This window comes from Gavialis gangeticus, unplaced genomic scaffold, assembly GCF_001723915.1.
Source record: "Gavialis gangeticus isolate Ggan-Ray unplaced genomic scaffold, GavGan_comp1, whole genome shotgun sequence".
NCBI classification, from domain to species: domain Eukaryota; kingdom Metazoa; phylum Chordata; order Crocodylia; family Gavialidae; genus Gavialis; species Gavialis gangeticus.
Window position 1 is genome coordinate 98327671 of NW_017729033.1, and position 27023 is coordinate 98354693.

General features: G+C 40.7%; 1 protein-coding gene across 2 annotated transcripts in view; it reads right to left on the bottom strand.

The window, feature by feature from the left end:
* MMRN1 (multimerin 1) overlaps window positions 1-27023 on the bottom strand; it is a 66667-nt gene that overhangs the window by 16934 nt on the left and 22710 nt on the right. Inside the window, exons 2-6 of one of the 2 annotated variants that reach the window (XM_019526620.1) lie at window positions 25398-25517; window positions 20392-20498; window positions 13231-13329; window positions 9014-9184; window positions 650-2629 (exon numbers count right to left, since the gene is read on the bottom strand). In XM_019526620.1, coding sequence (XP_019382165.1) covers window positions 650-2629; window positions 9014-9184; window positions 13231-13329; window positions 20392-20498; window positions 25398-25517 — 2477 coding nt within the window. Of the gene's footprint in view, window positions 1-649; window positions 2630-9013; window positions 9188-13230; window positions 13330-20391; window positions 20499-25397; window positions 25518-27023 lie in introns of both variants that reach the window. The other variant, XM_019526619.1, reaches the window with a different exon arrangement.

Sequence of the window (27023 nt, forward strand, 5' to 3'; positions counted from 1 at the left end):
CTACCTCTGTGAGCTGACCCAAGAATTCCTGGTCAAGCTCCTCTCCCTGGTTGGGAGGTCTGTAGTAGACTCCCACCATTAAGTCCCTTTCCCCTTGACTGCCTTGTACCCTAACCCAAAGCACTTCAGAGTGCCCCTCCCCTGACTCCTTACTAATTGACGAGGATGTGTATTCCTCCTTAATCCGTGAAGTATGCCTAAAGCAGTAGTTCTCAACTTTTTTAGACTTAAGGCACCCCTTAGAAAATGCCAGCTCTTAGTTTTCACTCACTTTTTGTTTGCAGAAAAGTAATAGAGCATTTTTGTTGCAAATAACTCAGAAATGTCAAGATGTATTTAACACTATGGATTCCTATGTCAAATCTCTGGGTTAACCTTGCGAAACAATGTTTGCACACCTAACTGCTAACATTGTATGGCACCCTTGAAATGATCTCAAGGCACCCCAGGGTATCCTGGCTCCTTGGTTGAGAATCACTAGTCTAGAGTGATCTGCATTATTTTGTTTATTTTTATCCATTTTCAGTCTCCATTTCTCCTGCCACCTTCATTGAAACTATAGATTAACTTGAATCATCATATCAATTTCATTAGCCTTTCTTGTACTGTAATAATGATCCCAACAATTGATATCTATGAAATTTATTACCTGGATCTATTGTATTGTCTGCATTTCTCTGACTTCGGCCTGCCAGGCTTGTGGTAACATTTGCTGTCACTTTTTTTCCTGTAGCTGGTTTCTTTGCAACCTGTTTCATCTGCTTTTGAAGTCTGGTAATATTGCTCATTGCATCAGCCATATATTTGTCTACATACCAAGTTAAATTGGTTAGGATAGTCACTGCTTTTATTTCAAGTACAGATTCTGTGAGCTCTTTCAAGCCTCTCTGCAGCAATGGGATATCTGGCTGAGCAAGTTTAATTAACTGGGGTACACTGGAATTCACCTTTTGGATGTTGACAGAGGCATCCTTACATCGTGCCCAAGCATCATACACAGTCTTATTTAAGAGGGGGATAGCATTTGAGAAACGGATAGACTTGGCTTCCAGCGCTTTGATCCTAGAGCTCAGTGACAGAAGCTGAAGAGTGACCATTTGGTCTCTCTCTGTCGCTGCAACTTGGGTTTTTTTCAGTGAAAGACAATTGCTTGTCAAAATCTTGGTCATTTTTGATTCCACACTCTGTAGGCGAACTCCATGGTCTTTGGATTCTTCCACTGAGTGGACCAGCTTTTCTTCCAGGAGACTGATATCTCGGTGGTGCTCATCTACTTTTAATGATGTTCTGTTTAAAATTTGGTAAACTTTTCTGATGTCAGCCATGATTCCCTTCTCCAATTCTTTGTATGGATGATCTGAAAGAGTTTCAGTTACTTCTGAAGCATATTGATACCTCCCCTTGTCACTGAACAGTATTTGAAGGGACTCATTAAACTTCAGGAACTGAGGAATGAATGATAAAATGCTATCCAACTTCTCAGCATTGCTACAACAGGCCTCAGTTTCTTTTTTTAGGGCACTTAGCGAGTCCTTCAGTACATAGTTATCCTGAACAGTGTCAACAGCATTATTTATAATTATCATGGTGTTATTTAAGCCATCTTCTATTTCCATAAAGCATTCATTAATACGTCTCTCAAAGACTTCTTCACGGATTTGAGCTTCACTTTTAAGTGCCACCTGGCTTTTGGTAAGTTCTTTGATGATAGAGCTCAGATTATTAACAACTGTTGTTAGGTTTTCTAACTTCCTACTAACTGTTTCTGTTTCAATTTGCTGTTCGTACTCTGCTGTCAAGCTGAATGGTGCTCCCTGCTCAATCAAGGGCTGGAGGATCTCCATATCATAACACAAATCATTAATCTGCTCATTCATTTTATCCATCTTGTTGTCCAGTGGAAGGAGTATGTTAGAGAGGGTTTTGTTTAAGACATGCACATTCTCTTCTGCACCCTTCATCTGTGTTTGAAAATCCTTCCTGCACTTTAACAAGATGTCTTCACCTGCTTGATGAGCAGTCTCTCTCTGAATCTCTAATGTGACAGTGAGATTGCTGATCTTGCTATCTTGGATTCTGAAGTTGTCATATAGCTGCAATACCATAAGGTCCTGTTTCTTCACTTTCTCATGAAGAATGGACATATAGTTTGCAATTGTATCATTCATTGATGTATCTACAGAAAGGATATTTTGATCTGATTCTGATTCACCCAATAACAGTTGCTCATGCACCGCTTTCAGCTGAGTAAGAGTCTTATTCAGAGATTCATAGTAAATGATGCTTCTTGACTGCTCATTCTTCAAGCCACCCTCTAAGGATTTTTGCTTCACTTGTAGGTCTTTGATGGGCTTGTCACAAACAAGGACAATTTCCTCTTCCATCTGCACTATTTGGTTCTTCAGTTCCAGGATTTCAGTCTTTGTTAGCTGGCTTTCTTTCAAGACAATTTTTTGGTGGCTATCGTTCAGATGTTTGACTAGTTCTTTTGTACTCTCCAGGTCCTCTGATAAACTAGACATAGTCTTGAAAATTTGTGCCACAGTCTCCTGCACTTCACTTTGGAAGACTTTAAACTGCTCTCTGACAATATCTTTGACCAGTTCACTAATACTTGTAGATTTGAGACCTGAAAGAAGAGGAGAAAAAAGTAAGTAATCAAGACATGTTTTAATTACATCCAGCATTCTTTCATTGCATGAACACTCACAAGGTGTCATGTGAAACTGAATGTCATAGCAGCTCGTATCCAGGCATCTGCCTATCTATAGATAGTATAGAGGTGATCTCAGTCCTGCCCCCACTGATGTCAGTTGAGTTTGATAGGTGCAATGTCACACCCTTAACATTAATTTTGTAGCTAATATGAAGTCAAGCCTGACAGATGTCTATCACTTCTACAGGCAGGTAGTGGGTATAGTAACTTTGACCTAATTTTTTTACACCAAAATAGATAAATAGCTATGATGGACTGAGAGAGTAAAGGAATTTCTTAATTTGGTAGTCCCATATTCAGCAAGAGAGACATTTGTAAGTTTGTGCACCTTGGTCTCTGAGAGACTTATCTTTTCACTCAACCACCACTTTTGCAAGGGTAGGGGGAAAAAGAGCTGCTTTACCCTAGCTATGTTGGCTCAGAAGAGGGAGAAATAAAGAAAATAAATAAAAACCTTCCTGTCAGGTGTGGTAAGTGTGGAGATGAAATAGTATTGCATGAGAGAAAGGGAGTCAATACTCAGAGGATGAGTCTTTCTAACTCTTCATACAGGTATGTCACATATGAAACATAGGCAGGCTAGGTAGCACTGAAAAGGTAGTCATTTTACAGCTTTCACCTTTATTTTTTCATTAAGATACCTTTTGTAGTTTTAACAGACTTCCCAGAAGTATCAAGACAGGCTACATTGGAATTAAACTAGGAATAAATTTGGCCTGAAGAATAACATGAAGACAATATTGACAGATAGCTATTACTTCTCCAGGCGAGGAGTGGGTACAATAACTGACCTAAATTTTGCATCAAAATGTAGATAAGTAGGTCTGCTGGGCTGAAAGGAGTTTCTTAAGCTTGTTCTGAAATATAAGTCCCTAAATCTAGCAAGTCAAATAAAAAGAAACTATTATGGCCTACAGAATACATATATGAGATCTTAGGAACACTGCAGCCTGCTTGCTGTACAGTGGTTAAATTCTGTTACTTTTACTGTTGGTCGATAATCATAGTCAATTCTCTGCTTAGAACACTTAAGGTAATGGCAAGAGATTCCTCTGTTAGTTTCCTCTGTCTTCATCCTTGGCCATTAACCTCCCATGTCCCTGCTACTGTCAGGATGTTATTGCTTCATCTCTAAAACAGCATAGCAAATTAGAAAATCTTAGTTGAATATACATATTCAGCAAGTGACAGTAAAATCCAGGAAGCAAGCCAATAACAGCCAACTGTTTGCACATGCCTCTGCAACTTCTGAAAATTATTTGGGCAGCAGGGGTTCAACAAGGATTCAAAATGAAAATGTTTCATTCAGCAAGTCTCTCCGCATGGCATGCTTTTTTTTGCTTTTTTTTTTTTTTTAAAGAAAACCCACTTGAATTGTGTGTGTGATTCCAGCTGAAAAGACAGCCAGCCAAACTGGTAATAGGAGCTTTTCAGGAAGTAAAAATGGGCCCTGCCCTATATTGTATCTGCCAAAATGGACAGAAAATACCTCTGGTGCTTTAAAGAGAAAGCTCTCAATAGTTGAGCCACTGGCTTTTTCAAGCTAAGAGATATAATAGAGAGGAGATGTAATATTTTTAAGAGCCTAGAAATATACCACTGAAGAAATGGACTGATTTTTTTTTCTGGAAACGCTCTTGCTTATGTATCATGTATACAGATATCAGGTGATTTTTACACATGGAATAAAAGAGCAGAAAGATAAAATTGAGCAGCTCCTTTCTCTTCCTTTTTAAAACACACAAATCTCTCTCAACCAGACAACTGGACGTTTATGTACTACATTGTTGCTAAAGCCCTAGACACAGCTCTGCTCTATCAGCAATGTTAGGGAAGATCCTGAGGACCCCTTGGTTTCTGAAGTGAAAACTGAAGTTGTCATTTAAGAAAAAAATTCTTTACATGGATACAAAGTGTGTTCCTTATGTCTGCTCCCATGCTATTCCTGGTGCTTTGTTTTTTCAAAGTGTTCTGTAATGTTAAGAGAAGCAAGGGAATGAAGAAGAGTATAATGGACAAGACGATATAGTCAGCTCTCTTTAGCTAAGTAGTGTGATCTTTAGTTAATAATGGAAAGGCCACTTTAAAATTTGGTGGTTCTGGAAGAGGTGCTCAGTAGGGGCTAAATTGTGCCCTTATCTAACAGGGACCAGAGCTGTAAATCTTGTTTCCATACTCACCCCTCCAGAAATTTGTATCTAGTATGGAGCAGAGACCTTACTCTTCAGATGTTCTTCCCATGAACAAGTGGGTAGAGACTAATGAAATGGATGACCCTTTGTTCTGTATTCCCATTATTGGCTGACCAAGATAGCTGGCCAGACATGAAGCAGGAAGCAGTCTACACCCCGTTAGGGTTGACTTTAACTTACTTCAGTCTAGAGAGAGGAGGGTAGGAACTGTGCCTCAAAAGGGTGTTTATTAGGGCTGTGCAAAGCTTCGGTTGCTGATTCAATTTGGCGGAGTTTTGGCCCAATTTGGCAGCTGAATCTCCAAATCTGAATCAAATCAGGAGACCCTGTAATATCTCTGAATTGAATTGGAACCCTCTGAATTGATTTGGAGAGATTCGAAGAGATGCGACGATTCGGACATAGACACAGCTTTACATGTTTTTTTCTACATACCTCAAGGTACCAGGTGACTCATGAATGCCAAGATGGTGGGGAGGATGGAGTGTCCCATGAGAGTGCCACAAGAGTGGGGAGGTTGGGGGAGGAGTCCCCAGCTGTGGACCCAGAAGTGGACCAGAAAGATGTCCGTTCTATTTCTGGGTCTACTGCAGAGTGTATGGGGGCCACCCCTCCCTGGGTCGGCAACTGGTGCCTCCTGGGTCTGGCGGGGCACCCAGGGTCCCCCACGGCTCATCACTGAGCTGGGGAGGTGCAGGGAGGAGGGTCCTGCACCCCTCTGGTCCATTTCTGGGTCCGTTGCTGAGCAGGCAGAGTCCCCCCCTCCGCTCCTGTGGGACACTCCATTTGCCCCACCATCTCAGCATTCATGAGCCATGCCTGGTACCTCGAGGTATGTAGAAAAAATATTTAAAGCTGTGTCTATGGCCACGTTGAGTTGGGACAGTGATCCGAATCAATAACTCGAATCACTGTTGCCTGAATCGGGCTGAATCTGAATAAAAAACAGCCCACTTCACACACCCCTAGTGTCTATGTCCCCTCCCCTGTCCAAGGTCTACTACTTTTGGGTGATGCACCTTATTCGGCCCCCTCTCCCTGCATGCAGCTCAGTGACATGTCTGAATTTATCTGTTGGTTTTTTGTAAAAACAAGGTCCCAGATGCTTGTGGTCTTTTAAAGATCTCAGGCATTTTTATGTGATTATAGGATTTAGTCCAAATGTACTGGCCAACTAGGCAATTACACTTTGCCTGCATAAACTCCCAATGCAATTTAAACAATTACTTGAATAATAGTGTATGTTTTGAAGTATATGCACAAAGGAGTAGAGTTAAAGTTCCCTGTCAAACTGGCTTTTCCAAACCATTAACACAACAATCTTACTCTAGTTTGACAGAATATAAACTATAATAAATGAAAGAAAGATGTAAAAGGACATAGGAGAAAATAAGTTAAAAGAAACAGAGATGAGAGCAAGAAAATAGTAAGAGGGAGAGAACAGCAAACTTAGGCAGAAAATAATGGGAAATGTTCAGAGAGAATAATTTAGGCACTATGTCAGGAGGAGTGCATGGCAATGGAGAGAACCTACTGATTATGGAAAAGATCATCCTTGAAAATGGGTCTCACCATTCAAATTCAAAGGGTACAGATACTTTGGTGAGTAGTACAACATTTCAGAAGTAGATGGAGAAAGGCTTTTCTCACATGCAAACACAATACAAGGACTTTGGCTTACATAGTGGTGTTTATCTATAGAACAGATCTCAGTTTCAGTACATCTAGATTAGAAAATGCCATGGCTATTGGAAATGTTGCTGTGATAGGGAGGGATGGCAAAAAGTGTGGAGAGCACAGAAGGGGAGCAACAGATCTGAATGGAAAGAATTCTGTTTGGAAGAATTCTGAGCACTGCAAAATCTTTGGGATAAGTTGTCCTGACCCACCTCAGGGCACAGCACCAGCATGGGAACCATGTGGGCCGTGGACCATATGTATCTGCCCTATTCTGCAGGTGGGGATCTGGGAACATAGCTTTTCTTTCAACTCCTTCCACTTTAGGATGCTGGTTATGCCCAGGGAAGATAGCAATCCCTGTGTTCCACAGAGTGTAGAGTGTACTTGTTCCCTGCCTTTGAGTAGCCAGGCCAATGGGAAAATGGGCTCCTTGTTCCCTATCTCTACCATACACCTATGTAAGGATCAGGCTCAACCTGGCTTAGAGGTTCATAATTACATCTAAAGATTACCAACATAAATAAAAAAGGGAAGTAGTAATGGTAGGATTAATGCAAAAGCAGTAAAGGTGAAAAACACAACATTGTATATATCTGCAGTTCTTATAATGTGAATGTGTAAGAAGGATACCAAAATGGGAGGGGGGGAGGGGAAGGAGAGGGAAGGGGAAAAGCATAGGCAAAGGATTTCAGCAAAACGTCTTCTAATAATGTAGAAATGATGGATCAAATTGAGAGATATAAAGAAATGGATGGAAAGGATGCAAAAGGGAAATGGAACATGTTCAAAAACAAATTAAATGTATACCCAAGGGTCAACTATGCCATGCAGCTATAAACATAGAGGTGAAAGCAGGCCACTCTAAATGTGGGAGATGCAATAAAAATATGATTGGGGTAGAGGGATGCCGTACATTATGTGGCATGTGCAAGAGATATAAAAGGATTAAAAATGGGATTTATGTTGGGTGTAAATCAGAGCGGCAAAGAAATGTTGCTCTTTTAGGATTGTACAGCCAGCTCCCTAAAATTATTCTTAGCTAGTGGAAAACTACTTCGATTCTAAAAGGAAATAATACTTTAGGGCAAATCCTGGGAAAGGAGCAAAATGTTGCCAGACTTTTAAGATGGAATCCTGAACCCTGATTTTTCGAGGTGTCTGAGAAGTAACTGGTCCATACCAACTACTATAGGTGGATCTAGGATTTTGCAAAATGGGATGAAGCTGGTGTGATGCATTACCACATATAACACAACACACATTTTTCTCCAGGTTAAAAGGAACTCAAAGCTTTACTAATATGCTAAGGGCCTAGGGTTATATTATTCAATTAAAGATAAAAGTAAAAACAAATATAACTTTATTGGAATGTGCATTCATTTGCTATACCATATATTATGAGTAAAAACACAACAAATTAGGTAAAAAATTAATCAAGTTGTTTCTTTAGTCCTGTTGTCATTAGAATAAATGTGCATCTCTTTTAGATTCATAAAGATAAATCTAGCCTTCTTGAACATCTTTACAGTGTATTTAACGCTTCACCACCAATTATTTCTACACCTAATTAATTTTCACCTGCCACCTCCAAATCTGCCACTGTTGACTGCATAAGCAAAAAATGAGTGGATATAGAATGTCACTGTACATCCCTGTAAATTAGCTTTTGACCAATTAGATCTGTATCATATACTGACCATGTCGCTCTCCCAGTATAGTAATACTAAGGGATAATTCCTAACTTGACTTTGGGTGTTGATTCACATCAATTTTATATTTATATGTAGATAGAGGTATTATGCGAAGTTAGAAAAGAACCTGATTTTACTGCAAACATTGATCATAGTTTTAGGAAACAAAGAAGGTAACTAGCATATGTCGCCTTTTGGTTTCTTTGTTTGCAATGGAGGCTTTTACTCCTTGTATCATGAAGGATTCTTCTTTTCTGTGGGTGAAGTCCTAGCTCAATTGATTTTTGCTTTTCATGAATTGTGCCATTGCCATTCAGTGGCCTTGAATGCTCACTTTTTCTCTCCAACCTATGTGAAATGTACTTTACAGACATATTACTCAGACTTCTCAGTAAAAAAACCCAAACACTTTGTCCCAGCGGCGGACAAAATAAACTAAGCACACAGATACGGGTATTGCCAGTAGCTGAATGTGAAGTCAAATGCCTTAATAATAACTTGGTTTAAAGTTACCATGTAGAGTATACAGTGCATTGTAACTGCTTTCTTGTTACTATTAACAGGACTAAAAGGAAGGCTTTAAAAAAATTATACTGTGAAACAAAGCGAAAAAAGGTTTTTCTCTACGAATGTGGAATAATACAATAGGACAGTTGAAGAACGTTTTTAATAGTATTTTTTTTTGGCTGGCACCTTTAACTGGGTGAGTGATTGCATTAATTTATTTCTTTTACCTTTTAGAAAAGACTGGAAGTCTCTGCCCTTATCTTCATTGATTTTGCCTTCCAGAGAGGAAAGCATCTTGCTCACATCACTCATGGCAGCAGAAATGTTGTCAACCTTCTTCTGCAGGAAAGTCAGTTTCATCTCCTGGCTGCTAATCTGCTCATTCATTTTTTGTGTAACTGCTTGGTGGGAGAATAGAACAAAAAAAGAGAGAGTATTTTATTAAATAATTGGCGAAAGGGAAAGTATAATTGACTTGAGAAACATTAGCTGAAAGTGGAGTGAAAAGTTTCTGAGTTATTAGCCATGAGTGAATCATCTTGATTTTTGTCATGTATCATGTATTAGTGACATTCAGCAGCACAGCAGTAACTAATTACTGAAGCATCTGTATCCATTATAAAGTATTTATAATTCTAGAAGAGTACTTAGAATAGTTAACATATTTTAATCAGCATAATGCCAGTCTTCTTCCATCTAGCACCCTGTGGGGGGATTCAGTTAGCTCTCTCTCATTTAGTCTTTGTCCTTAATAGCATTACAAAGACATATCTCTTTACTTATGCTTCACCAAATAATGAACCCATTTATTTTCAATTGCCTTAGTTTATAGAGCTAGATCAATTTTTGAGTGTTGAGGTCAAAAAATAGCCTTTTTAACACAGTGTCCAGATGCTACAGGAACAAGAGGTAAAGTGATAGGGAGGCAAATTGACATTTAGTAGGTAATACAATAATGATATTTCTAAAGCTAGTTCACAAGAACAAGTCACTCAGTTTGAGACATTTGGTTATGTAAATGTCAGTCTACATTGCCCCTCATTTTGAGGTTGGTCTGTTTAGGTGAAAGGATGCCCGGCTGAATGTTTCTAAATCAGCCAGCAAAGAACTAAAGATCTTTTAAACTGAGACTCCATATAAATGCAAGTGTCTGCTTGTATTTAACAGATTGCAGAAGTAGGGCTTAAAGCTGAACTTTTAAAATGAACCTGAGAGAACTGTGCCCAGATTCCAATGAGTTGGTTGCCCACCTCCCTGATGCTCCTTTGAAAATTCAACCTAAATGACTAGACCACTACCCAGTGGATGCACCTACAGGTGTGCTTTAATGTATCACGTAAAAAACCCTATGCAATTATGTTAATGCACAATAAAATAGGCTACTGTGCATTAAGTGTCATTTAAAAAACATGCGCTTTCGGTACCATGCATTAGGGCAGTCTAATGCGCATTTATTCAGCTCTCCCATTGGAGGTACTAAATTTAATACACATTAGGAAAAATACATTAATGCATATGTAGATACGCCCTGTATGGACGAACCCATATTATGCCTTAATAGTCTTCTTAGTAGTCTACTTTGCAATAGCTTCTTTAGTAATACATGCAAATATATATTAATGGAGATGTACAGTATTAGTATTGATCTTGTGTCACTTTTCATTATGGCAGCAAAGAACTCTGGGGTACTGAAGAATGGTGCTTTGGCTTTTCTAAGAAGAGCATGTGTACAGATATTTGCTTTTGTAGGAGAAACTTTCCCAAGAGCAATTTAACTCTGGCAATTTAACTCCCAGGTTATTTTTCTCCCAGACCAGCCATTTTTGCTCTGGGATAAAAATCATGGACATCTGTACACTCATGATGACTCTTCCAGGAGAAATTGAATGCCTGTACATGGCCTTAGCTATAGTAGTACAAACTCCAGTTGAAGACAGTAATACTGGATAAGTACAGGTGAGGACATAGTCTTTAGACAGTGGGGTTGTGCTGTAGTAACTGAGAACAGAATGTGCCTTGTAAGTATCTTGGTAGCTATTGATGGAGTATAAGACATGATGGTTAAACTGTCTGGGCCTAGAATGTGTTTACAGGGCTTACAGCCAGAACAGATACCTCTTGGCCATGAATGGAGAAAATTTGATCTAAAAATCAATAAGAGACAATATTACATGGAACTGGAAGATGCCCATTTTACAGTTACTGTTCAGAATATGTCCCGAAAGCAGCTAGAAGTTTAAACTAAAGAAGAGAAAAGATGGATTTTTTTCATTTCCTAATTTACTTTTTGATACATTAGCTGTGCTTACTTCCTTGTGTATCTCACATATCCTGCTCTGCTGAAACCTCTGGTCCCCCTATGGACTGGCATTGAGATCTTTTTTTTTCAGTCTCCCTTTTGGTAGTAGAAGAGCCTTCTCCTCTATAGCTTTCCTTTGCAGCACCCTTTTAGTGTTGCCACATGCAACATCTTTTCTCTCCTGTCACCTCCTTTTTGCCAATTATTACTTAATGGCAGATACATACACACACATGCATGCATACTCTCACTTTCTCCTGATGGATTTGCACCGCAGGCAGGATTCTGACATTCTTTACTTCCTACATGTAAGGATCTCCCCGTAGAAGAGCAGTATATTGAAAAATATAGGGTACTGAGAGGGGAATAACTTTATTTGAGTTTATAAAGTGTTTAGGGATATAGGGTTGAATGCAGCAGGGGCTGCATGTGTAACAGGGTACTTGTTGCATACAGATTGTGTAACTCATATAACATGGAATTTGAAAAAAAGAAAAGCAACTAACAGGATCCTGCTTCATCTTACCATATCTTTCACCTGCTGTTGATCTTTTTCCTAGTTCTTTTCTGGCTTTTTAGAATATAAAGTATGTTTGCATGGCAAAATATACCAGGCTTCACAGCAGGCAGAGAACTACCTTAATAAGGCTATACTGCTGCCAGTATTTGAACCAGTTTATTCAGAACCAGCTTTGGTATCTTTACATAGCACCACGTTGTGCTTTGAGGGCTGTAAGATACAGCAGATTAGACTTGTCAGTGTATTGCTAACACTGCCATTTACAGAGAAGCAAATAATTTGCCACAGATGAATTGTCTGACAAATGTAGTTTCGCTTTGTGGTAGTGAATATACTGCAAGCAGAATACAATTTCTTTAGATGTATTCATTGTTCATAAACATTAAACATATTTATTTTGTGATTTTTTAAAAACATTATTGTGTATTGATGACTATTAGTTCTCCACATGTATTGATATTTGAGCTGTGCTAGTTAATTGGGCTGGTCAGATAAGTCACATGTTATTGTTCCTGTTCCTAGTACATTGCATGTACAGGTGCTCCTGTCATGAATAAAATTTGATTTCTCTGAATATTTGTGCAGACAACTATGAAATTCATTTTCTGGAACATTTGTGCTAGTAAACTTCAAACCACACAAATGGTAATGGAAAATGAATACAAGAAGAAAATGAGCATTCATTCAAAAATTCAAAAGAATAAAGGTTGGGGTAGGCTTTCTACCACTCACCTATGCCATATTTCAGGTCACTTCTCAATTTAACTTACTGTTTGAATACAACTATAAGATTATTATTGTTTCTTGTCAGTCATGGCTAGATTCTATACACACATATTGAGAAAGCTTTCCTCACCTGCAAAACCTTATCATGTAACTCAAAGGGCATAAGTAGACATTGCCAAATTAAGTGGACCAACTGTACTGGGATGTGTCCAGCACAGCTGATCTGCTTCATTGGGCAAAACACATGTCACCTGCTGTCCTGCTTGTTGATCATGTGGGACAATCCACATGATGTGTTCCCCACTTAGAGAGATGCACCCTTGGGAATCTCCAGGGCATGTTTTTTAACAGGTGAAAGTTGGTATTCTCTGCTTATAGAGATGTGCCCTGGAGATGCCTGAGAGCAAACCTGTGTAAGAGGGGAAAGCGGGCCTGAACAAGATAGTCCAGCAGTCAGCAACCTTTCCTGGGCATGTGCTGGAATGACTCAGCTTGAGTCAGATAGGTGGGTGAGTGGGTGCTAGGATCCAGCCGACACTGCTTCTCTGCACCACTGCACAGGGGGAAGTGCCTGCTGCTACTGAACGCTGCTGATGCCTCACTCTGTGGGCTGGATCCAGTAGCTTAGGCTATAGTTGCTCCACAGGTTGCTGACCCCTAAGTTAGTGTGTAATAAGGTGCCACTTTATCCTGTCTTTTGCCTAACTTCACCCTCTAATTCTTCAAGTTCATTCTCTCCTTTGAGCACTCTCAGAGTACTACTACATGAAAGAAGACTGCAGGAAGCTTTAATGCTTCATCCCAGAGCTTTCAGCAGCTAAGGATTTCCTTTGTAGTGATCTTAATAAACAATGTTGACAATGATTGTGTGAGGGATGATAGTAATTGTAGCTGCTGACCTGGGTCATTCAGGTCCTGCTGGTTTCCTGGTATTTCCCCATTGATAGCTTGGTTGCTCTCAGCCTGGTTGCTATGTATAATCAATTGATGTTGTTGGGCTATAAAAGAGGAAAAAGAAATAGAGTGAGCGAAACATTCAACCTGAGTAATTTATCCAATACTCAGCAATACTGCCCTGGCTTTTCATTCCCCCTGTTCAATCTCTACCTCAGCCTAATTGTCTGTAGTGATTTCTGAGTTAGCTGCTTAGCACATTTGTAACACAATGCAGCTCTATATTGGTGACAATAGCGAATGGCTTTCATTTTGACCAGAGAAGATTATAAATGACTCCTTGAGGTAACAATTGATTGCGATCTGCAGATGCTGGTGCTAATATAGGAAAGGTTAGCCTTGCTCTATAATTAGGAACACACACAAATTTCCTGGATTAAATGTAGAGTGCTTTAAGACAGACATAAAGCAAAACGATCACTGTCCAGGCTGCAGTTTCTAGTCAAAAACAGAAAGAGCCTCCCCAAAATATCTAATAACCCAGTGACACACCCGCTTTGGATACTAGAAACCTAGGTTTAAGTTCCTCCTTCATCTAAGTCTGGAGATTCTAACATGGTTTCCAACATCCAAGGTAAATGTCTTGACCTACTGTTGCTGTTGCTGCTGTTGTTGGTTTTTGGTTTTTTGTAAATGAGAAATCCCAAAGGGCTTTGGTTCCGTTCTGCTAGGACTATTTTTAAAAAGCATTCCAAGACTGCAAAACTTTCACCTGTGATGGCAACTCTGATGGCGAAAAGCCATCCAAAGTTTGGAATCCAGATCCATTGTCTATTAGCAGGGTGCACTGATGTAGCATTCTTCAGCTGACAATTAGCCTTGAACTAAAATTTATGGTGGACAATTGATAGGTTGATATAAGAAGATGTTCTATTTTAAATGAACAGAGGAAGTAACAACCATGTGTTGCACAGCAGCACATCAGACCAAATTATTAGAGGTACCAAGCAGTAAGTAGAAGCTTTTGGAACTACCGTGGCTGGTTAAAAAATGGAAATATCTGTTTCCAATTTCAGTAGCTACTGTTATCTTTCTTTGCCCATCATTGCTGACAGGAGTTAAATACTTGCATTCATCCCAATTCATTACACAGGATTTATCAGACAGTGACGTGATAAAATCCATGACAGTGAAGTCAGTTACTTGCCTGTGATAAAGGCCCAGCTTATCAATCCCCTTTTATTCTTTCATTTACCAAACTTTCTGTCTCCTCAGATATATTCACCCCACTATTCCTGCTGCAGACAACAGGTTTTTCATGCAATCAATCTTATCTTTCATCCTCCCTGTTAAATCAAATAGCTTGTTCCCTGTTTCAGACATCTTGAAGGAGTCCTGATTCCTTACTGATTTTTAGTTAGGCCTCTACTGTAGCTGAAGGTCCTATGTCATGAACTGGGAACAAAAAGGCTAGCAGTTCAAGTCTGGGTATGTGTAAGTGATCTTGGAAGAGCATCTTCACAGACAGGCTTGCTAACTTAGTGAGAAAGGCTTTAAACTAAGTTTTCTGAGGGATGGAGACTAAAGCCCTCAGGTAAGTAAGAAGGGGAAATAGGAGAAGTGCTCTCATATTTCCTGGGAAATCAGTGCAATGAGCTAGTCATCTCAGCTGCCTGCACAAAGCCTGGGAAACAAGCAGGAAGAACTGGAAATCGTTTCACAATCACAGAACTATGATGTGATTGTTATGTACCCTTGTTGCCAAGAAGGCTAACAGCATACTGGGCTGTATTGGTAGATGTGCTGCCAGTAGGTCAAGGGAAGTGATTATTCCCCTCTATTCAGCACTGGTGAGGCCACAGGTGGAGTACTGCATCCAGTTTTGGCACAGTAAGGATATGGACAAATTGGAGAAAGTCCAGCAGAGGGCAACAAAAAAGGGTGAGCAGGCTTGGGGACATGACTTATGAGGAGAGGCTGAGGGAACTGGGCTTATTTAGTCTAGAGAAGAGAAGACTGAGGGGAGATTTAATAGCAGCCTTCAACTACCTGAAGGGTGGTTCAAAAAAGGATGGAGCTAGGCTGTTCTCAGGGGTGACAGATGACAGAACAAGGAGCAATGGCCTGAAGTTGCAGCAAGGGGAGTTTAGGTTAGATATTGGGAAAAACTTTCTCACTAGGAGGGTAGTAAAACACTGGAATAGGTCACCCAGTGAGGTGAAGCTCTGTCCTCGGAAGTTGTTAAGACCCGGCTAGACATCAGTTGGGGATGATCTTGCTTTGACCGGGGGTGTGAACTAGATGACCTCCTAAGGTCTCTCCCAACCAAAATTTTCTATGTTTTCTATGTCCCTTTTACAGTTTGGGGAATCAGCTCTGTCCCTTCAAGGTTATTTCACTAATGTTTAAAGAGTCAAATTCATTTAATACTTCTGACATAGGAATTTCCAGATTGGATCAGGCCAGTTACTCCACTAGTCCAGTATCTGCCTATTAGCCACTAAACCTGTTTCATTTTGTTCTGAAAGAACTATCTTGAGGGATAAGAGGGTACTTAAGTCTCTCACTTATTTAGTTATTGGTCTCTTTGCTGACAGCACCAATAAGGATGCCATATTTTGGTGTTCAGGTGGACACTTGATTGAAACTACTATTAGTATTTCCCAGAGGAAAGCTCATAGCCACCTTAGGGGAAAACCTCTTGTTTTCTTTTTCATTCCATGTTAGTGGAGAAACAACAAGGTATTCAAAGCTAGAACTCAGTCACCCTTGCTTTTTATATTTTGTGCAAACAAATTTTGCAGGCCGAAATGAAGTCAATACTGCAAAGATGGCATTTAAAGCTGCCTCAGGAGTTGAAGTTGCCCTGGAATCCATATTTAGGCATGTTACATAAAACAAAAGCCTGTTATTTAAAAGTGCTGAGCAATCAGTGCTTTCTACAAACTCCTGGGGGACCTATTGAATGCTCAGCACTTTTTAATACAGGGTAACTTACTTTGCAGTCGAGCAGTTGGTGTCTGTCTTTGAACATGTTGGCCCAGATGTATAATGCATTGTTCCATGTATTTTTAAATATATAAAGCATGAAATTGTTTTCAGGGAGTACTAAAAATATGGAAATTGGTCTTTTCCTCTGAATACATTTTTGATGAAGCAGGAGCAGCTGAAGGGGAATCACTGTGGGAAGCTCCATAGTTTCATTAAATGAATCTTCCCCTTCCTCCTCCTAATCCTTCTGACAGTTTTGTGCTTAAATCAGCATTGCTGCCCTTTGTGTTTTTTTTCCAGGGTGCTGTAGCCTCCTTGCTTCTGTTCAGAACATTTTAGAGCCATCTGCTGGAAAAATGATATTACTGCAGAGTTAAGAGTAAACAGCAGTTACCATCCTATCAGCAAAACTGAGGATACCTATACTGCCTCCAGACCACGTTAGGAAGGGCTGCAGTGAAGCTCAGTACAACCACTCCATGCTTGTAGTCCCTGGAAACAGATGCAATCTACAGTTGCTTGAGAGAAGAGAGTGCATGCCAGTAAACTCACAGGGGTACATGTTGGCATACTCCTAGCATTGCTCTGAGTTGGCTGCATTCTGTGCATTTCTTGCATCAGTACTGCAGAACGATATGTGCCTTACTCTGGTACCTCATTCAAAGCAGTCTGGACACAGACATACATGAAGTGAAATGGTTTGGAGGGACTCAGTTGAGTTCAGATGCATGCAGCCAGGCTTTCGCTTTTACACTCCATTTGAAAGCAACATTTACGAGGATGTTATTTTTCCTTTCCAGACAAAGTCTGTGGAGACTGTAAATATCGATCGTTTGTATGGAGACTTTCCAGAATTGGACTTATGAAGGTTTGTAAATAGAAGAGAATAAAATTCAAAATTTTAGTATCACAGGAAGTTCAAATATTTAAGCAATGTTTTCATCCTGAGTTGGGAAGAAAAGTTGAAATGCAGAAATTCTCCATGGAATGAAATCTTTCATAGGACTTCAATTCAGAAAGGGTAAAACCTTTCGTTTAGCCAACGTTGAACAAAAGGAAATATTTCATTCTTCCTGAATCAAAATATTTCATTTTTGTTTATGTCATTTAGAGTCAGATCACCATTAAACTGCATACTTCAGTAATGCCACATTGGCTCCTGAGAGTTTTAATTCAGCATACCAATAGCCCCATTATTCCCTTTCAGCCAGAGTCCCTGGTCAAATTATATCCCCCCATTCATCTGTATCCATGTGATGTCCAGGATGCACTGCCTTACTTGGTCAGGGAAGAGACAGTGTTGCATCACGGGATACAAAACAGGAAGTTGTGATGTGGACATCTGACTCTCTTCATTGGTTGATTTTACCATACCTGACACAGTTACCTACACACCTATCTCCAAATAAGACTACCACTCAGTTTATGCTCAATGACAAGTGTCAGAGGGCACATCTACATGAGACATTTACTGCACAGTTGACTAATTAACTATGCAGTAAACGTCTCAACATCTACACATGTGCCCCTATTAGGGCATGTAGAATTAATAAACTCTGTGGCAAGGTAGTGTTTGTATTTTACAAGCACTACCCTGCTGCAGAGTTTATTAGTAAAATACAAACACTACCGTGCTGCAGAGTTTTTTCGTGCACAGCAGCTCATGTGTAGACACTGCTCTGGCTGACTGGGGTACAGAGCGTTTCAGTGCAGGACGAGCCAGGAGGCCGCCCCTGAGCTGAAGCCCCCTTGTGCCTCAGCCAGCCATGCTGCAGCATGTGAAGCCTGGTTGGTGAGCCCAGGAGAAAAAAAACTCTGGGGCAATAAGTGCTGGAATTTATTTGTGCACATTAATTGCACATGTAGACGTGCCCAGATAGTAATACATTTAGCTCACTATGGCTAGGGACAGACGTCACACACAATCCAGCATAAGTGATTGGAAACTGGTCTAATCTTGGAAAAGAACTGAAGTTCACTGCACAAAGACTGGTTTCAAAATGGCCAAAACCAGTTTAAGATAGACCTGGATGGATGTAGTATCAGATGTATATGATTTGGGTTGAACCCATCTACCGCACTTCTGTCCCAGATCCTTCCTGACACAAGTTACATCTCAGTCCCCTGGCAACCCAGAATGCATTTTAGCCTGCCGCTAACCCCTGCCTTGCAAATCAGGCAGGCTAGTCTCTTCCACAGTTGTCTGTTCCAGCTGAGCCCCTGACCCTGGCTGTGACAGAGCTGAGGCAGTCTCCCCAACGCAGCTGGTGGCAGCAGATGGGTGGACAAGAGCGGAGACAGACCCCAGCTCTGGCCCTGGCTCCCACCAGCTGGGCTCTGCATGGGCTTTCCCCTTGTCTGGAGCATGGCTCTGCTGCCCCAGCCCCACCCCTCTGCCAGCCCCCTCCCCCCCCTCAGCTCTGGCACAGTGTGGACTGGATCTGCAAGGGTCTGCACAGAGGGGGGGAGCGGGAGAGGGAAAGGCCCTAAAGTGGACAAGCATGCACATGGACAAGTTTTAGAGAGGCTACCCAGCAGCTTGTGAAGAGGACCATAGAACAGTGCCTTACAGGAGGTTTCTCTGCAGCTAGGGAGAGACATTGTCCCCTGGCTTTTTCAGATTCATTGGCAAACACCTCCACATGGGATGTGGGCAACAGTGGCAGCAGTTTGCTAGTGGTTCACTCTCTTTGGAGAAAGGATTCTGAGGCAGAGAAGGGAAATGCTTTGTGCTTACACCCTGCCTTTCATCCATGGCTCTGGAAGTGTTCTACAAGCATTGATTCATTCATCTCAATATTCTCCATTTTTATCTGGATAAAACTAGGTATAGAAAGATTTAGTGTCTTTCCTATGTCTGCAACAGGATACTGGAAGATCTGGGAATAGAACCCAAAACTGATTCCAAATCACTTGCTGTTCCTTCCCAGAAAACACTCATAGCCATTTTATTACACAAATGAACAACGAATAGGGCTCTAGACGTTTTTCCTCCTCAGCTTTCCCATGTTCCCTTAATGTTGCATCAGTTACTTCAGTTAGACTCTGTCTCTTTTTTTATTCCTATATTTTCTCTACTGTCATTAGCTTTTATATTTTTTTTAAAAAAATGCAAACCCATGCAATATATCAAATCCAGGCTTGGGATGTATATTTTGGTGACAGATCAGGCCACATTTGACCCTGACTCATTTACCAATAACAGAAATGAGACTTGCATGCCTGCTGGGGTTCTAGCTCTTCAGTATTAAGAGTTTCCTCTTCTGGATGCGAATAGCAGTGATTTCTCTACATTTCTGTACATTAATTTTTAATCACAGTCTCTACTCTACCAGTGTTGATTGAATTCTCTACCACAGCTAATGGCCTTTCTTGCAATATTCATTCATTTAAAATATGTATGCTGATGCCATATCTTATTTTTCAAGGGCAGCTTGTTTAAGACCAGGGGCAAAGTAATAGCAGTTATACAGATTTTAAACTACAGTACTTTGCCATATGTTTGATCACTAGGGCAATGGTAAAACTGCATTCTCCATCTAAAAAGGGCATAGTTATATACAGAACATGCATATACCCTGTGTGGCTTTTTGTGAAAGTCGGTCATGTTCAGTCTTGTTACCACTGAAGTTGATGATAAAATTTCCCTTGATTTGAGGAAGAAACAGGATTAGGCATTTTATTTTCTCTTTTTCCTGGCTATCTGCCTTTGACTAGAAAAGGGGTGACCCTGCTATTTGTATTCAGGAGAAGACCTTGATATAATATTCCCATGATGACAATATTGTATGCCTAACTCCCCTCTCCCATTAAAAGGTCAGGCATTCAGGGGTAGTGAAATGTTTAATACAGACTCCAGATTATTGCTAAATAGAATCATAATTAAGATTTCATAAGCAGTTTTCTTTAAATAGGGTGGAGGAGAGAAGAGGTCACTTTATTTACTTATTCAATTATTTTTCAAAATTATGTGACGGGCAGCAAAAGCAATAAAGCAATTTTCTGCAAAATTTTAGCCCAGTCTGCACTTTCCCTGATTATAATAAGCTTCAGATCCTATTCTAGCAGAATGAACTTGACTGATAATCATCTGAGCCATTTACTCTTGAATGAGATTGTTGTCTTTGCTTATCTTTCCAAACTGAATTTGCTTCATATGTGTACAAATTGTGTACCTTTGGGCTGGCAGTTTTGTCCACTGTACCCAGGGCAGCACTTCCACTCCAACGATGTCACGATTTTATGTTTGATTCTGTAAACCTGATGAGTTGTTGTTTGTGATCTCCTGAGCAAGAAGATTTTAAAAATCAACCATTCTGAGTCTGTCTCAGATCACTGGATATGATCCTGGAAGATAAATCTCTGATAAACCCATTATGATGAACAATAACATAGCTCAATATTCTTTATAACTCCATGAGGGTGAAAATAAAAAAATAACCAAACACTCTTTTATATTTTAAAATTAACTGTAGATTTGGGCAATGCAGTGTCTGAGTACTCAGCTTGAGACATCTTAAATGGGTCTGATTTTCATGAGACGGGTTCTTATTTTTTGAAAGATTCAGGTTGCTTTAAGATCTATGAAACTTGGATCTTAACCCAGAATTCAAAATCTCTAGTTACTCTGGCAGATTTTAGCCATGATGTATACAATACTGTGTGCAATGAAACAAATGATTAAGATGAAATCCCAGACCCGTTGTAATCTATGCTAAACTCCCAGGATTTTATCTGAAGTCTTTATTCTCTTTTTGTTCATGCAAACCACTTATTGATCAAAGCCAGAGTATAAACTCTTTCCTATTGAGAACAGGGTTTCACAGGCAAAATAAGAGTATTTTTTGCATATTTAAATATCTCCTATAAAAAGTCACCACACTGATGCAATTATACCACAACAAAACAGCTCATCTTTGCTTTCTCACTGGCTGTACACACAAAAGCTGGTTGCTGGTATGCACAAGGACACACTGTAAATTGTGTAAGGATTTATTTTGAAGTAAGAAAGATTATGTCTAGTCCTAAAAGATGGGCATAGTCAGGAATAAGCAACCATACAAAGTTATGGTGTTTGAAAGGCTAGGTCTGGTTCCAAAATACTCATTTCCAGCTATTCTTTCTGGGCCCCAGGGCCCCGTTTAAATTTCTAATACCTTACATGCACACGTCGATGCTTCTCAGAGACCACCTTGCAACTTGGCTTCTAGCTATTTTTTGTTTCCACCATCCCTAAAACTATTTATTTTTTCCCCACAAAAGGAAGCTAAGAGGATGGGAGGCAGATATTGTCCACTCTGAAATGACTGGGATTCTGTTTTGCTACCCAACATTGAAACATTCTTGTTTTCAGAGCATTTTTCTCTGTGTAGCAACTCAGAGTTGATTTTCTAGTAGAGATTGCATAATATTTCAGTAAGGACATGAGCTCAGCTCCCTCAAGGCACTGACTAAGATGGAAAACCTTATGGATTAGCAGAAGAAAGTTCTAGAGGGCTCTTGGTGAAGAGCAGAGGGAGTTGGGAAAAGGAAATCTATAAGCCAATCTGAGAGTCAGTTGAAGATGCATGTAATTACTTAATTATGATGCCTTGGTTTGTAATTTTGCTAAGAATTGTCCTTGGTATATGGGAAGATAGAGCCAATCTCCCGTCCTCTTTTCCCACGCTAAAACCCCCCCAAAATAAAGGGATTAAAAAACTCTTGTAGCAAAGAATGATAAACAACCCTACTGACCACTATTGTTGGCACTGGATTTGGACCCAGCCCCTATACCTTTGTGCCGTGTGAGCACAACCCTTAGACTGACCACACCACCTGCCAGCTGATAATAGGTGAGTTTATTAATACAGAGTAAGAACAAAATAGCAACAATACGAACAACAGGCAAGTTTATATCTACCAATCCTAGGGCTGTCATCAAAGTCACAGTACATCTGACCATGATGCAGGCTCCACTCTGAGGCTGTCTCTCTTAGGTGTCAGCAGTCTGGAGGTGGGAAGCTGAGGTTCACAGCCCCACTCCAGTGGGGTGCATGAGATGGGCTGCTGGTATGCCCTCGGTCATTGGTGGCCTCGGGGACCCTTCCCAGGGAACGGGAATGGGGATAGGGAAAAGGAGGAAGAATGGGGAGGGATGGAAAAGAAGAGAAGGAGGGACAGGAGGGACCAGGAGGAAGAGAGAGAGGGACAGGGAGGAAAAGAAGGAGGAACGAGAAGGAACAGGGAGGGACCCTTTGTTACTCTCAAGTCTCTGCTTTTGTATTCTCCTTCCCCCATGATGACTCATGCTGAGTCTTCATACATGGCTATCTCTGGTTGGCCATCTCTCTGTGGTCACATGTCCACGTAGTTTTCTGGGCCTTCTCCTAATTTGGTCTGTTCCCCCAAAACTGGGACTCAACCCCCCTGCTGCTCTGGGGCCTTGTAGCTGGTGTCACTTATCTCATGTTTTGGGACAGTATGGTACATACTTCCTTGATTCCCAGGCTGTTTTCTAGACTATGTGTCCTTGTTGTGTTAAACAACCTGTCTGCCTTAAAGGCTGTGATCTTATGTTATGGCATGCCCCCCTCAGTTCTCAGGCTGTGTCCATCTGTTGACCTTGTCATGCTAGACAGCCTGCCTGCTTCCAGGGCTGTGAGACACATTGTGTGTGAAACCCAGACTCTTAGAAATCCAATTAACCCCTGCTGCCCAACTTGACCCCTTATAATGCATATATCTATACCTATAAGCTAATTCCCCATACACAGACTTTTAAATACCATTTTTAAGCCAAGAACTGTACAAGATAATATTAAGTTATAAAGTCCATGAACTGTGAAGGTAATTTTGCTATAAGAATTCTTCAACCCTTTGTACAGAAGCATGACCCCTATGTAAATCATTGCCAAGACAAAGTTTGTGAATAAATCCAACTAGTTTGTGTCAGAAAGGTTAGTTACAGACATACAAAAAGCCTGAGGCAGAACTGATCTAAGATACGTGGTTTCCTGTAAGTGGCACTGGCTATATCAGTAGTGAACAGAACACACATTCAGTTTTTGGTGGGAGGGGTGCAAATTTTAGACCAGGTTCCACAATTTTTAAACCAGTCTGTGTGTGCTGAAATTCTGTTCTGTTACAGGTATAGGCTGGTTTTGTGTGCTGAACTGTTCTGTTACAGGTATAGACTGGTGTAGTGGACTGTATGCTGTGGGAGCTACAGCCCAATGGCTAAAAGACTGAGTGATTAAGACACTACCTCAGGAGTTCTGGCCAGCTGACTGTGATAATTAACTAGCTCAGTGGGAGTTAATAGACTTACACAGAGAGAGACTGCAAAAATTCTGTCACTTATGTCACTTATGTCTGCACCCAGAGAGGGAGATGAACAAGAGAGAGATAGGGAGACTGTGGAGCACAAGAGTAAGCCTGAGCCTAGATGTTTTTCCTGCATCAGAGGGAAGCACATGTGGAAGCACTGGTGCTGAGAAGGAGAAGAGAGCAGGTGGGTCAGCTGATAGATAAGCCCTGTGCACCTTCTCAGGAACACCTCTCCCAGAGCTTATAGGCTAGGGACAGGCATTCAAAAAGCCTGGGCCGGAATTGATTCAATCTTTGCAGGTTAGTCTAACCTGGCTAGGCAAATCAGTTTTGTAATCAGACAGAGAACCCAGAAATGCAGGCACATGCCTGCAGTGGCTCAGGCTAGAAGACAGGTGATGCTAGAACAGCCCTCCCTTCCCTTTCACAGTACTGAGCTGAGGCCAGGCATGGCCATGCTCCAGCAGGCTGCTCCAATTAGCCCAGCAGGGAATTCATAACACTGTTTATCACCTCCAAACTTAGTGTTTATCCCCCCATTAAGAAAACAACAGAGGGACATTACCAGCTACCTGTTGATTCTGCCTATTGATTCAGCACGGACCATAGCCAGCATGTGGTCTGCTAGCTAATACACAGACACCTCCTCAGCAACGCAGAGGGGAAGGGGGAATTCCTGCTTAGCAGGGAGTGGTGATGGCATGGGGGAAGCATCCCGCAGTCTCTGGAGCTGCAGCCAGGGAGCAGAGGAGAGGGGCGAGCCCTGCTGTGGAACAGGCAGTCCCACCCAGACCAGAGAGCATGCCAGGATGTTGGGGTGTCTGGTTTATCTTAAACCAGCAAGGGGTCTGGGACACATGGTGCATAAACTGGTTTGAGCCAAATCAGTTAAGTCTGATACTACATTCAACCAGGTTTATCTCAAACCTGTTTCAGCCATTTTCAAACTGGTTTGTGTGCACTGAACATCTGTTCTGTTACAGGTTTAAACCAGTTTCTGATTACTTTAACTGGTTTATGTATAATGTCTGTCTGTAGCCATAGAGACATGTGAGTTTAAGCAAAGACTGTGTGCTGTCAGAGGGAAACTGACTGAGAAATTAGATAACTATGGGGTATGTTTGCTTGCACTGCTAAGTGTATATGTGGATCCCTGTCCAGAGGGAGTTTGCCCAGGGAAATAGGGACAATAAATAGCCAGGTGCAACTTCAAACAAACCGCACTAGACTGTGTGAGTGAAGTGATTTCCCTGAACCTGCTACAACTGATTCCAGTCTCTTACACCCGTAAAAGTATAATGTCTATACCTAGCCAAAATGTTCTCCCTGTGAACTCTAAAATGCTATTTAGCTTTACTCTGAAATGTTGGCCCCCTTTCACAAGAGATATAATATTGTATTGTATCTCTCCTTATTCCCTCCAACCTGCTGAGCTCAGACTGTAGGAGTAAAGGCTTGTCTTTACAGACAATAAAGATTAAACTGGATTTAAAGCAGAATATTTATTCCTGATCAACATCCTTTGTAGATGCTCTTATTCTGGAATGAACAGTATAAATGCAGTCCCTCCCTAGGCTCCATATCCCAAGTAGATGGAAATGTAGTAAGCCTAGGCACCTAATTCTGAGTTCTGAATTCTGCTTTAGGGGATAGAAGTTTAAAAGCAAGGTGTCTCTGTGTCTGACCTGTGGGTTGTTCATATTTTCTTGGATCTGGCCATTAGGTCTATAACCAGGGCAGAGTGAATAGATGAAGCTTGAATATCCATCTTTTGTTCATACTGACAATGTTTTTGAAGTCATGATTGTATTAATTACCTAAATGTTTCTATTTAAAGCTCATGCAAGTCCTGTTTTCTTATAGCATTGCCCACCTGACACCACAGCCTCCAGTTATCCAGGTACATGGCTTCCCTCTGCTTGATGAAAAGGTTTCCAGGTTGTCTATTACCACAGTAGGTAAGAGTCTGGTATGGACATATGCACACCAGTTCCTGTATAAAAAAAGAGGTAGCAAAATCAGTTTACACATTTAATCAATACTGTTATATAAAAAAGCCTATTTCAAAATAGAACAGAAATACAATTCTCCATGATTCTTCTAATTAAGTTGCAGGTCCAGGATACACAGGGTCTGGGTTTAGTTCTAGGCCCTGTCACAAACTTTCTGTGTTACCTGTGACCAATCATTTAATCTTTGTGCCTTGGGGTTCCTCACTGGCAAAATGGGAATGATGATCATTTTCTCAATCTCTACTTACACGTGCATGTATTATCAACCCAGCTCCAGAACTAACATCTTACAATGGTCTGGAAAAAGTAGAAACCATAAACACAATATAACAGTAGTCATTTAAATCTAGAATAGTAGCATTTACCTCAGAGAAAACCCTTTTGCAATTAAACCTATGCAAATGGAAGCAATGGTGCTAGCCACAAAGAAGAATAAGACAAGCAAGCCCAACTGGCTTTGTTTATACAGGTCCTGATGTTTCATCCTAATTAGGTTGAATAGTATTTCATGTGCAGTCCCAATGAAATGAGTGAGGCAACCCATGAAGCAATGATCTATTGAGTAAAGGTAATAGAATGAGACTCTCTGTCTTTTTGTTACGTGCACCACATTATGCAGTACCAGGACACAGCACACGTTGCTTAATTATTGAAGAATGTGCTCTATAAGGGAGTTTTTTGTGTCATTTCTTTGATCTTATTCCCCTCACTCACTGCATGCTTCCTTGGGAGTTTACATTAAGATAACATTTCTTTTTAATTGGGATGTAAAAACTCTATGCCTTTGAATGAGGGTCTATTTATATTCTTTTCCTAGGTCTGGGACTTGAATCTTTTTTTCCCTTTACATGCCAGTTTGCAAATTGCAAAAATAAATATTGGACAAGGATAAATGCAGCCCTCACTTGTCAATGTAAAGTGTAAATGCATCTCCTTTTTACCAGATGCAGATCAGGAAGAACTGTAGGGAAATCTATGGGATTATTTTCATGTATAACTGTTGTAAGCAGGAGCAGAACCAAGTATAGCAGTGAGGTCATAAAATTACTTAAAGCCACACTGTGGTTGTGTAGCATATAAACTTCTCCCAGTGGAACAGGGAAAAAAGGAATACATCAGAAATTAATTGATAGGAACTCAAAATATTAACGATGCTTTCAGTGAAGCCCTGCTACATGTTTACACAGGGAGGGGGAAAAAGCTCATGAAACCTCTCAAGCACATCCATGCAACAGTAGGAAGAGATTAACTCCAGACACTCTATTGCTAGTGATTGCCATGAATGAGGTCTGGCTAGTTAATGCTCCTGAAGGTATTCTACAATGGTCACACCTACACCTGAAATTAAGGCATAAAAATGAACTTATTGCTTATTGCTCTGAAGTTTACTGCTCCAAGGCACCGTGTCTTCACATGCACCTGGGACTACAGCACATCCAGCTGCATCGAAGCAGCTCTGGATGGCAGAGGGGCGGGGGTGGGGGGGC